Source organism: Lepidochelys olivacea (assembly GCF_965140295.1).
Source record: "Lepidochelys olivacea isolate rLepOli2 genome assembly, chromosome: 6".
Classification (NCBI taxonomy): Eukaryota; Metazoa; Chordata; order Testudines; family Cheloniidae; genus Lepidochelys; species Lepidochelys olivacea.
The window spans coordinates 35,305,010-35,318,356 of record NC_140416.1 but is presented as its reverse complement, the minus strand read 5'-3'; the positions used below and the strand labels follow the sequence as shown (position 1 = coordinate 35,318,356).

The window sequence follows — 13,347 nt, the reverse complement described above, 5'->3', positions numbered from 1 at the left end:
GTTCTTAATCTGCAAGAGAAGAAATAGCATACTGAATAGCATAGCATACCATTTGTCCTGAACTTGTTTTACATGCAATAGCTTAAATACGTCTCTAAGATAAACAATTAAACAATGTGTTGTCTAGCTTGGGTCCTAGTGTTTGTCCAGCTTTCTACACAAAGAGGAAACAAATAATTAAATTTAAAAAAATCCTCTCCCACAATGTGCCCTTTTCCCCCAAGGATTTCCAGTCAAATTCTGGTTCTCAGTCTGGCCACTACTATTTTAAAGAAATAATTACTAAGGGTCATTTATGGATCACAAAACTTAAAAACAAGTCGAAGCTTTGAAATATGCTGAAGAAATAATATTGAGTTGTTTGTTTCTTACCTGTAATTTTAAACATGCTGTGACAAATTCATCTCTGTTGTAAAGTCACTGACGTGAGGGAGGTTTCACTATGGATGTCTTTGGTTTCGTCTCTCTCCATCCACAGATGCATTCTCTCCTCTTTTCGGTCTCTTTCTTTGTGACACTAAAGGGAAGTTCCATATGGAAAAGTGACTACAAATAAAAACATTATGGTCTCATTTGAGATCTGCTCCCTGTATGTATTCAGAGCAATAACTGTCTTACTTCAAGGACAAAAATAAGTGTTTACTGATTTTTCTCCTGTTACAGCAGCAGAGCCAACACAGTTCTGTAGGGTGACCTGGGTGCTACTGTACCTCACATACCATGAACAGAATTATTAGTTAAGTTCTAGTTCCACAGATTTACAGAAATACTGCATAATGGACGGTCGCTGCTATGGGAGAATGCATTCCATTGAAAAGGGATATTTTCCTATTGAACATTTCAGAAGCAGCTCTAACTTCTGTATATGAATTACATTGTGTTGAATTCTATTATTCAAAATACATGTGTTTTTATTCCTTTTTAATCTATATTTGTATCTCTTTCTTTCTGATTGAAGTCACCCAACAAGCCTACAATTCCTCAAGAGAAGATAAGACCACTAACGAGCCTTGATCACCCTCAAAGTCCCTTTTATGATCCAGAAGGAGGGTCTATAGCAGTGGTGGCCAGAGTTGTCATTGAGAGAATTGCACGAAAGGTAGCAATATAAAATTCTAAAAGGCAGCAGTAAAGATGAAATAAAATTTAAATATATTTTATGGATTTTTTTAATCGGTTGAAACCCTTTTAATCTACTGTTCCTTATTCTGATAGAAACGTCCACTGCTGCATATTTTAGTACTTCTTTTTCATAGAAGCATGGAGATTAGAAATGAAAAACCTAATGTGGTTAGTCACATAATCTAGTCCCCTGCCAATGCAGAATGGAACCTTACAGTATGTTCTCCAGTTCTTTGCCCATCCAACCGTTAAATGATTCAAGTGATGGACTTTCCAATGGGAGCTTATTCCATGGTCTTGTGGATCCCTGTGTTAAGAAATGCTTCCTGACACTCAAGCTACTTCTCCTTTGGCTTAGTTTCATCCTATTTGTCTCTGTTATTTCATAGGGGATCCTCCTAAAGAATCACTGCTCTTTCTGCTTTTTATACCACTTGAATATATTCTTGTCTTCGTTGTAATTTAGAACCACATCAGCACCGATTCAAACCTGCAGGTCCTTAGTTATGGTTTGGGCATAGACTTTTTTTTATCTTCCCTCAAAAGAATATATGCAGACCTTTAATCACTGGTGTTGCTCTTCTCCAAATTCCTCCCAATTTATTAAGCTCACTGTACACTGCATTCTATATGTAACCCCACCACCAGAGTACTCAGAGGTGCCATTCGTATCCTTCTTTGTGATGTAAGGCCCCTGCATATGCAGTCCCAAACTATATTGTTTCTGCCACTGTCTGAAACTGCAGGCATTTTAGTTTGCTCTCTACTCTCACACTTAGGTTTCTCTGTGCATTTTTTCTAGCCAGCTTTCCCATTCTCTTCGCATATCAGCGTTTCAGGTTGTTTTCCTTAGATGTATACATACGCTTTTGGAAATCCCAACCTATATAGCCAGTTGCCATTTCTTGCCTATATTTTAAATTCTCTAGAGGTGAAATTCCCCACTATGAAACAGGCCAGCACAATGTGTATGCAGCATTTAAGCCTTACTGGAATTGAGTGAGTTACAGGATTTGTGCTAGAACCCCTGCATACAAGCGTAAATAACTCCTGTAGTTTTACAACTGTTAAGGTACTGGAGCACAAACCCTGCTTGTGTTACTGTGTAGCTTCTAGCAACTGGTTTTACATCCTGCCAACACCTACTGGTTTATTCCCATTACTTTTCTCATTTAAATCTTTACCACTCTTTCCTTGCAGGGAGAGCAATGCAATATCATCCCTGATAATGTAGATGACATTGTAGCAGATCTTGTTCCAGAAGAGAAAGAAGAAGGTACTTTTTAATTACGTTCTGCTATGTGGATTTTTTTGACAATGGTGGGGTTTTCAAAAGCACTTAAGTGACTTAAGAGCACAAGTCCCACTGAAAGTCACAGTGATGCAGTTTTCCATTCTTTCTGTTGCGGCTTTTTGGCCTGGCATCCTGCACAGAACCACCGTGGTGCCCACAGAAGTTTGGCAACAGTTGTCCCATCTGTTAGAAATGTACAGTACAGGTGACTATCTGGGAGGAATTAAAACAAACTTCTTAATATCCTAACATAAGGAAGAATTCCGAGCTGCATCACACAAAGGTGCCAGCTGAGTGAAATTTAAAACAGTGAAATACTTCATTAGCCAGCAAGAAACCAATCATGTTAAACATCTCGTGAAGTCACCAACCAAATTAAGAGGCATAAATGGAGACTAACCCATTGTTGACATGTTCTGCTTTTGATTGATTTTAGATGACACCCCTGAGACTTGCATTTACTCAAACTGGTCCCCCTGGTCAGCCTGCAGCTCCTCCACTTGTGATAAGGGCAAGAGGATGAGGCAGAGAATGCTTAAAGCCCAGCTGGACCTCAGTGTGCCTTGTCCAGATACCCAGGATTTTCAGCCATGTATGGGCCCAGGCTGTAGTGATGAAGGTAACAAAACAGGAAAGAGTGGAGGGGATAAAATGTAATATTTTTGCGGGGGAGGGCATTTTAACTTGGAGGTCCAACCTTCTATTGTAACTCCATGGTCCCACCTCTGGATGTAAGTGATGATGGTTGACAAAAAGTACATGCATACGTGTTTGTGTGTTCAAAACTGCAAACACCCATGTGGAAAATTATGGAGTGCCCTTAGAAAATGCGGTCCTCTATGTTCACTACTGCAGTTCAGTAGGCTGTTTGAGTGTATGTTTGAAGGTTAAGGAGGAGTAGCAAGAAGAAAGCAGTGAAGTGAGGAATGGAGGAAATGGCAGAATAAGACAGGAGACAGAAATGAGATACAGTGGATAAACAGAAATATGGAAATCTGAAAAGAAGGGTGGGGGGGAGGGTAGATGAGATTTATCAGGCAAAGGTGTGGCAATCTCAATGTAGGTAATTGAAATTCTCGTCTGTATTTTAGATGGTTCCACTTGCATGATGTCTGAATGGATTACATGGTCCCCCTGTACTGTTTCCTGTGGAATGGGAATGCGATCTAGAGAGAGATACGTGAAACAATTTCCTGATGATGGCTCGATGTGCAAAGTACCTACTGAAGAAACTGAGAAATGTATTGTAAATGAGGAGTGTTGTAAGTATTTCATTTAGCCTTGCAAAATCCAATCCGTAACAAAAGCACTAAATGAACCATTTCTTAGATGAGTACTATTAGTGATTTTTTCTCTTTACATTATAAATAGCTCCTAGTAGTTGCCTTGTGACGGAATGGGCAGAGTGGAATGAATGCAGTGCTAGCTGTGGAATAGGAATGAAAAAGCGACATAGAATGATTAAGATGACTCCAGCTGATGGATCCATGTGCAATACGGAAACTACCGAGGTGGAGAAATGCATGATGCCAGAGTGCCGTAAGTGTCTACGAGCCACCTGTCACACACAGAAGTATGACAACTCTTATGACACATTGTTTGAGCACATCAAATAATGTGTCTAACAGGAAACATTCCCAACTTTTCCCTGCACCAGATTCCCTGCCTCAAGAGAACATGCATTGGTACCACTTCCACCCAAAGGATGACATATCAGTTCCAAAAAAATTATTCACTGCTATGGCCGTATTACTTTTTCAGAACAATGCTTTCAGAATATCACAGTATCATTGCCAGATGCTATACACATGTATATTAGCAAAATACCTTTTGGCACCCATAAGTATTCCATAGTGGAATACCCACTGCCTTAAGTAATTACTGTTGCTGTAAAGCAGGGGTGGGCAAACTGTGGCCCAGGTACTGCATCTGGCCCTCCAGGTGTTTTAATCCAGCCCTCGAGCTCCCACCGGACAGCGGGGTCCAGGGCTTGCCCCACTCTGGCGGTCCAGCCACGGAGCGGGGTTGGACCTCACTCCACACAGCTCCCAGAAGCAGCAGGATGTCCCCCCTCCGTCTCCTACATGTAGGGGCAGCCAGAAGGCTCCGTACTCTGCCCCAGCAGCTCCCATTGGCCGGGAACTGCAGCCAATGTGAGCTGCAGGGGCGGCACCTGCGGACAGGGCAGCGTGCAGAGTCGCCTGGCTGCACCTCTGCGTAGGAGCCAGAGGAGGGACATGCTGCTGCTTCTGGGAGCTGCTTGAGGTAAATGCAGCCCGGAGCCTGTACCCGAACCCCCTTCCCCAGCCCTGATCCCCCTCTCACCCTCCAAACCCTTCTGTCCCAGCAATCTCCTGCACCCCCAAACCCTCATCCCCAATCCCACCCCAGAGCCTGCACCCCCAGGCAGAACCCTACCCTCACCCCCCACCCCAACCCCCAATTTTCTGAGCATTCATGGCCCGCCATACAATTTCCATACCCAGATGTGGCCATCAGGTCAAAAAGTTTGCCCACCCCTACTATAAAGGAATAAAAAAGTCTAGAATGAAATACTATTTCCAGCCCCTGATGAGTTCTTTGTTTTGGAATCAGACTGTTATAAATTACACAAGATCAGGCTCTCTCACAGGAAGTTCCTAGTTTCAAATGGGCCCACAAGTACCTTTCTTGAGTATTTTGATTCTAACGCATTAAGTCTCTGCAGAAACAAAGTGGAAAAAAGTTTGCAGAGAAACATTTTTAATAGTTAACCTGAAAAAAATGTTGGTTTCATCTGAGCTTTTGAAGGAACATCAAGTTCACTTGAATAAAACAAAAAGCAAGCTAACAGCAAAATACAAGAAATAGGGGTTGCTTCCCTTCTTCAAATGCTCAGATTTAATTCTTTCAAAGCTTTGTGTTTAAATAACTTGTCAGCATAATGGGGATTCGTTATTTTTGCTAATCGTTCTTTTCACGCACTAGATACCATTCCCTGTATGCTCTCCCCTTGGTCTGAATGGAGTGACTGCAGTGTCACTTGTGGGAAGGGAATGAGGACCCGGCAAAGGATGCTGAAATCTGCAGCTGAGCTTGGAGACTGCAATGAGGAGCTGGAGCAAGTGGAGAAGTGCATGCTTCCAGAGTGCCGTAAGTGTAGGAGCAGCTCTGAAAGAGGAAGGCTATTTTCACATGTTCTGCAAACTAAGGCTATATCTACGCTACAAGCTGAGGGTGTGATTCCCAGCTTGTGTAAATACACTCATGCTTGCACTCATTGAGCTAGAACAGTAAAAACAGTGTGGACAGCAGCAAGCGGTGGCTAGCCGTATTGAGTACGCACCCATGCGGTTCAGGCAGGTTTGCTTTCGGCCTGGCTAGTCCATGGCTTGGCTGCCCAGGCTACCATGACGACACTACTATTTTTAGGATGTCTGCACAAGCTGGGAATCACATGCCTAGCCCACAGTGTAGACGTAGCCTAAGCATCAACACGTGGTGCTATGGTTCGTCTGTGCTGTGGAGCCTGGACAGGGCTGCGGTGGCTGTGCTCCAGACCCACTGCCTGCTGCTTGGAACCAGACGGGGTGCCTGCCTCCTCGGCTGCCCAACCCCATCTGGTTAATGGGGAGCGAGTCGGTAACTTTGAGTCCTTCGGAAATGAAATCTGGAAGATGCTGAATATGTGCAGCGTGAAGGACTTTGAGAGGTCTGCACAGCTGATTAAGAGGACCTATAAAGGGTACTATCAGCTGGGAGAGACAGCAGGCCCATCATGGTGAAGATAAATGCCCCACAGGGTAATCCACTGTGGCAGAGGAAAAAACCCCAGGGCCTCCCCAAATGGCGCTATGAATATTTAAAGGGCTGTTCTGTGTGCTTTATAGATTTCTTGTTTCATACTCCATGAGCTACATTAGACTATCCTGGTACTCAAATACATATTGTGTGACCTGCATACAATGTGCATATTTGAGAATATACTACTTAAATGAGCACTAACCCATGATTAAAATATCCAGTGTGCTTCATCTCCACAGGTAATCCAGTCCAGGCAAAGTTACCCTCACCTAATATGTGAGATAGAGAGGGCACTTAGCATGTGCAGTGCCTTTCACTCAAAGTATACAGATTTCCCACAGTGCCAGATTTATTAAAAAATGAACACCTTGCCGTCTTTTCATGCCACATCTTAGCTCCTTACTAACTGTTCCCTTTAAGGAAATATAACTGGATTCTTTCTGCTTATTGTTGTAGTTATGAAATATAATAGCATGTCCATGGACCTCTTTGTATGAATGAAAATTCAGCCATTCACAATCTTCTCCTTATTGGAACAAGGACAGTATGGGAAGCAGCAACCCCAGCTTCCATCTTAAACCTAGAGGGGTGGAAGGACCAGCATTCTTGGCCTCTGCTGAGTCTACCACTAAGGGTGTCACTTCTTGCCAATTGTTGATGTGATTTTTTGTTGTTGTTGTTGATGTGATGGTGTCTCCTGAGCACTAGGAACTTGACTGACACCATGACATAGGCCATGAGAGACAATAACAAGATGTGGATGGGGGGACTTTGGCAAAACACAGTTTAGTCTACGAATAGTTCAGATGATAGTGGATTTGGAAATTAGTTCAACCTACCCAACTCCATGCCAGGCCAGTAAAGAGTTAGTTAGTGAAACCATGATTTTTTCCAAATGAATAATTTCTTCCAGTCTCCTCCAATAGCAAGCAAGTAAAATGTTGGGCCTTGGGTTTGGTTCAAGTTTAGCACCCAGGGGCAGTGTGGCTTAAAACTATGCTCCTGTTTCTCTGATCTCTGTGTGTGTAATTAGAGCAGCTTCTGACCAAGTGCTGCAGACCCTCATACACCACCTGCGATTTCCCGCACATGGCAGAATCCCCAGCTGCCCTCTTATTGCTGCTTTGCACTTCTTAAGAAAAGCAAGGCAGAGAGGAAGCCCTTACTGATGGATGTGATAAAATATGCTTATTGTACTCTTTGCCAGCCAAGTGTTATAATGCCCTGCATAAAACTGCCTGCATTTTTAGCCAGAGACAGCATTGGGTATAACCCCTGGCCCAAATTCTTATGATGCAATTTTGTAACTGAATGCTTCTTAAATAATTTACAAATTATTTTTTTGGAATAAATATGATTATTTCTGCTTTTTGAGTGTTAGTCAGTCAGTGGGAGTTTGATTTTTAAAGCAATGCTGGAAAGTCCTGAATACAGACTTTTGGGGTATCAATGGCCCTGTGCCTACAGTATGGAACTATGATTCAGGAAATCTAAGTTCAAGTCCTGTCTCTTTCACTGATTTGTTCTGGGACTGTAAAAAACTAAAGTTAAAAAGCTCTGTGCCTTAGTTTCCCCAGCTGTAAAATGGGGATAACAATACTTGCTTCAATCATGTGACTATTCTTAATATTCATTACTATTAGTAAAATGCTTTGAGATTCTTGGAGAGCAGGTCCTATACGGGTGCACCGTATTCATTATTTAACATCCTTACTCATATGATGTTTGGGGTGGTGTGCATTACTCCAGAGGAACTATTGAAAATGGACTAATAGATGGTCAAAACCTTCTTTCCTGCCACCAGAGCAGAGCATTTAAGGAGGAACAGGACTATTTTTTTTTTAAAGTTGGTGACCTCTCAGCACTATTCTTTCCCGGGATGGTTGAGGGAGTGGCAGCTAATGCAAAGTATTTCCTCCTGATTGCGCAGAGATTTTTAATGTGTTTTCTTTCAAAACTTACTCTGAAGACTGGGTGAATCATCATGTTCACGTATTTTGGATATGAAAGCTCATTAGGCAAAGCCATATGTTGCTTCTACATCATCTGGTAAGGTCCCAAAGAGTTGTTACAATTGCCAGTATTTCTTTCTTTACAGCCATTGACTGTGAATTAACTGAGTGGTCCAAGTGGTCTGAATGCAATAAATCCTGTGGAAAAGGTCATATGATCAGGACAAGAATGATTAAAATGGAACCACAGTTTGGAGGAGCGCCATGCCCAGAAACTGTCCAACGTAAAAAATGCCGAATAAGAAAATGCTTGAGAGGTCCAGGTCTAGAGAAAAGGCGGTGGAAAGAAGCCCGTGAGAAAAGGAGAAGTGAACATGCCAAGGAAGATGTAGATGGTGAGCTGTATCCAGGTGTGTGTTATCCACATTCCTTAGGCTACTCATGGCAGCTTGACCTTTGTTCATAACAGGCACAAGTCTGTGAGTAGCAGCACGCCACTGCAATAGCATTACATTCTAGAAAAAGCTTCAATCAAGTTACAGTGGGCTTGTGTTCTTGGCTTTCATCTTTCAGCATTGAAGGTCAGATCTGAACTTCAGTAGCAAGTTGCAACTAGAGAGCTTTTAACCCGTTCCCGAAAGAAAACGGGGTATGTTTGTGCATCTCTAAGAATATCTTGTTCTTTCTCAGTAAGGTCCTTCCGTACAAACAATGAGTTGTGGAACATTCAGCTATTAGACTCATCTGGCAGAGAGTTCCTTTTGTTGCTAGACCACCAAAAAAGCTAACACTGACTAAAAACTCCAGCTCCAATTAAGTTGAACTGTGGCAAAATTTGCTCCTAAATCCAGCTATAAATGTCTTAGCTAGCATCTTTTTCTATGCTAGGCTTTAGCAAAACTCCAATACCAACATCCCTGGTCTACGGGGACGTTCTAATCCAAATGGGGATCAAATTTCTAATGCTCGGGCTGCTCTCGACTGGCGTAATATTTTCAAACATGGTCCCTAAGATTAGCTATATCATGTGTGATGCTAACGCTTGCTGGATTATTATATGCTTGTTTGAATGATACCTTGTTCCGCACATTCTGGTAATTACAGTCTAGGTTATAACAGGTAGATGAAAACTTTTGGGGGAAGGAATTGTCTTTTGTACAGCACCTACCACAATGGGCCTAGACTGGACCTGATTGGAGCCTTTTAGTGCTACAATAATAAAATATTGAGAGTGTGTATGCGTACATACACCGGGGAGATAGAGATGAAAAGCTAGCTAAAATAGCATTGATAAATGTTTTTATTTTTAGGTTGTAAGATGAGACCATGGACTGCTTGGTCAGAATGTACCAAACTTTGTGGCGGTGGAATTCAGGAACGCTTCATGACAGTAAAGAAGAGGTTCAAAAGCACTCAGTTTACCAGCTGCAAAGACAAGAAGGAGATAAGAGCATGTAATGTTCACCCTTGTTAGCAAAACCCTAGGCTGCAAAGTGATGGAGTCTGAGCTAAATGGAAAGTCAACCATGGTTTGATTTTTTTAAAAAATATATACAAATGGTGTATATTAGTCTTCATTTTTGCAGTGTGGGTTGCTTCTTAGTCTTGCTGGTGCAAGAAATATATTTTATAAATATTTCCTCACAAATGTATGCTGAGAGTGGTTCCTTGATACTCCAGCTAGCCCTTAATGCATAAAACTAGTAAGTCATTGTGAGTCATTTAACTCTGAAATAAAAACATCTCTGTGGATATGCAATAGCCATATAGAAATATTCCCTGTACAGACATGGGGTGCATGCATATTAACGTAACTAAGTTAAAGTGACATATTTCACACGTGGAAGGAATTGTCTCATTTGATTTGATTTCAAAATATCCAAAGCAGTGCCTATGTGATTACACAACTGTGCCAAGGAATAATTTCAATAATGCTGGTTCAATAATATTAAAGATACATATTTATCTCTTCCCACCATGAGGGTTAAACTAGTATTGAATAGTTACTATCCTATATATTTTTCTTCATGAGGATTCCCATACTTCTTTAAACAACTCAGATACAAAGGCATCAGTCTGGATAGCTCAGTAACAGTGTCTGCTCAATGAGCAGTGGTGATAAAAAAATCACACACAGGAAAAATACAGACAGTGTGAACCCTAATCCTGAACACCATGTTCGGTTCTGCCCACCACCATCTCCAAAAGGAGGTCTAGAAAGACAAGGAGGTCTAAAGAAAAACAAAGGCAATGATTATGGCATGGAAGGACTTCCATATGAGAGACTGAAAAATTAGGAATAGTTTAGTGAAGAGGTATATAAAACAATGAATGGTGTTGAAAAGGTGCTGAGATATACCTTATGCACAGATGGGGGGAGCAGCCAACTGAAAACTAATAGAAGGATTTTTGTGTGTTACTTGATGCATAATCAGTCTGTGACATTCACGGCCATAGGATATATTCTTGCAACAAACAGTTTATGCGGATTTTTAAAACGCGTAGACATTTGTGAATTATAGAACTATGGCCTGAAGTTTCACTAGCTAAGATAAAAATCATGCCTGACAGCCTAAGCCACCCACTAGCTGCCAAAGGTCAGAAAGTAACTTCTCATACCTAATGTATGTTACTGCCTTGAGATTTTTCACACCTTTCCTCTGAAGCATCCGGTACTATCCCCGGACACAGACCAGCTGCTGGATCCCAGGCCTGCTAATGCACTGGTCAGTCTTCATTTCTTAAGGTTTTAACATTTAAAATTGGGAAATAAAGGTACATTTGTAACTTTTGTGCAAGAAAGGGATTATAAACCTATTTATCAATAATGATGCACTGAGAATAAAGACTGTTCATTGATAACTCTTTTTAAAAACAAGTTTGAGAGAAATGAAGGGAAAAAATGAAATTTTATATTTCCTTTTAAACCAGCTGTAGATAATTTATTCAGATCATTTATACTTGGTCACAAGCCCCAAAATCGAGCACCTGGTTTTGAATTTCATAATTCATGTGGACTGTTGCCACTTTTGAGTCATTCTCTCTCCAACAACAGCAGGAAGCCTTCCCTGCCCCCCGGAGTGTCTGGCTGAGGCTCTGCCCCCTTCATCCTCTTTCTGTAAAACCCCTGCTGGGCCTTCCCTAATACCTTAGTACATTTTGCTGCATCTCTTGGCCCCAGAATGAAGTTAAGACCAATGCAGCAGTGGGTGCAAACCTTGCGGAGCCAAACCAGAAAAAGGTTTTTCACTAACCTCTGAAAACCAAACACTTTGCATTTGACTGAGCTCAGGTCATTTTATCATGATCACTAAGTTTGCACAAATAAATGTATGGTCCCTACCTGCCTGGCCTATTCTATCCAAAGCAGCCATCTGAGCTAAAAGACCCCATGGAATATCATAAATACTGCAGGAGTGACCAGACAGCCTCTTCAGGAGAAAGGGTGGGTACCAGACTAAACCCTGAGGTTCCCAGGAGCTGTCCCTGGGTAGAAACACAGATGCAAATGAGAACCATGCCACATGTTCTTTACAAGCCCTTGCTCTTGGTAACAGCTTCTACACCAACAGGTGCCAAGCAGTCGATGGTAGTCATTAGAAGCTCAGATTTGTGCCTCTTTAACCTGACAAGCCCATAGTGGTCCTGTCGGCTGTGAGAGTTCTTTGTTTTCTCCTGGATCGGGTGCTGCTACTTCGCAAGCCCTTCTGGCTTGTTCATGCTTCTGCAAAACCTACGTAAAAGGCCACTCCAGTTTCTGTAACAAAATGTCATCAATTGTCGATGCTCTGTTCCCAGTCACTAGCATTCTTCCTGTATGTTCCATGTCATCAGATGGTTTTAAATGTTAGGTTTATTCCCTTTGGCTATGTTCTGATGATAGTTGAATCCAAATATATACTCGAGTATGTATGAAATGTGATATTATTTGAACATGCCTAAAAGGAAAAACTTCTGGCAATCCTTACACTGTGTTTCTAGTTCAATTTCAATAACCAACTTCCTTTATTTTCCCTTACCCAGGACAGCTCACTGTTATTTCCAATCATTCCTCTTCGGCTCACCAAGGCTATGGATGTTTGAGTTTTCACATTCTTAATACTAGCAATCACAAAATAGCTTGCAGTTAGAGATGTGGTGGTTTTTGTCTAGATCCAGCTTACCGTATTATTTTTCTGTTGATCCATTTTTCCCAGTTCACTTTGCTGACTTTCTTCTACCTTGATACAAAAAAATATTTAAGCTTGTTACTTTTTGTAAAAAAAAAAAATAAATAAAAAATCTATATATATACACAAACAAAAAAATAGGTTGATTTTCTAAGGAAAACAAAAAGTTCTGATATATAGTATGTAGAATGATTGCGTTGTTAATGTAAACTCTCCAGTAGCATAATATTCACTGCATATCAAATCAATAAAACATTTAAATGGTTCTTGCTTGTAACTCATGAATTATACAGTTTTCAACTGAAAGCACAGGTCTCACGTCAGAGTTTTGTACACCCCCACGTATCAGATTGTGTATGTTATATTTTCTAACATGAGCTATAGTAGCTTTACATGTAATGGACGAAAAGTTAGGGGCTTAAATGTACAATAGGTTTTAACACACAATTTTTAAAAAAAAAATTTGTTCATTTGTTTTTAGTTTTTGTTTCCTGTGGAATTTCTGAGAAAGCAGTCATGAATCTATTTCTTACCAAAGTCTTGTGTAGATGTTTTGTAGTTGTCTGGCTAACACATTATTATTTTGGAATAAAGACATCTTTATTATGAAAATTCCATTGCTTGTATGAGCTTCTATTGGACTGATCAGTTTTTTACATGTACATTGCCATATGTCATACACCATTGGCTTCAGATTACTGGACCCCTTTCAGGAGTCTGATTTGTCTTGTGTACCCCAAAGTTTCACCTCACCTGAAAATCTGCTTGCTTACAAAAGCAGACAAATATATAAACATGTCACAGCACATTACTGAAAAATTGCTTACTTTCTCATGTTTATCATATAAATATAAAATAAAATGATTGGAACATAAATATTGTACTTACATTTCAGTGTATAATATATATAGCAGTATAAACAAGTCATCTGTATGAAATGTTAGTTTATACTGACCTTGCTTGTGCTTTTTAATGTAGCCTGTTGTAAAACACGGCAAATGAGTTGACATATTCCCTGGAAGACCAC

The 13,347-nt window shown here is 40.9% G+C and overlaps 1 protein-coding gene across 1 annotated transcript in view; it reads left to right on the top strand.

Moving 5' to 3' along the window:
* SPON1 (spondin 1) overlaps positions 1–12,902 on the top strand; it is a 314,216-nt gene extending 301,314 nt beyond the window's left edge. The window contains exons 9-16 of the mRNA XM_084631647.1: positions 959–1,099; positions 2,323–2,398; positions 2,853–3,035; positions 3,508–3,678; positions 3,788–3,955; positions 5,384–5,548; positions 8,298–8,561; positions 9,462–12,902. Of these exons, the coding sequence (XP_084487773.1) occupies positions 959–1,099; positions 2,323–2,398; positions 2,853–3,035; positions 3,508–3,678; positions 3,788–3,955; positions 5,384–5,548; positions 8,298–8,561; positions 9,462–9,625 (1,332 nt within the window). The 3' untranslated portion in view covers positions 9,626–12,902. The remainder of the gene's footprint in view (positions 1–958; positions 1,100–2,322; positions 2,399–2,852; positions 3,036–3,507; positions 3,679–3,787; positions 3,956–5,383; positions 5,549–8,297; positions 8,562–9,461) is intronic.
* The last annotated feature ends 445 nt before the right edge of the window (positions 12,903–13,347 follow it).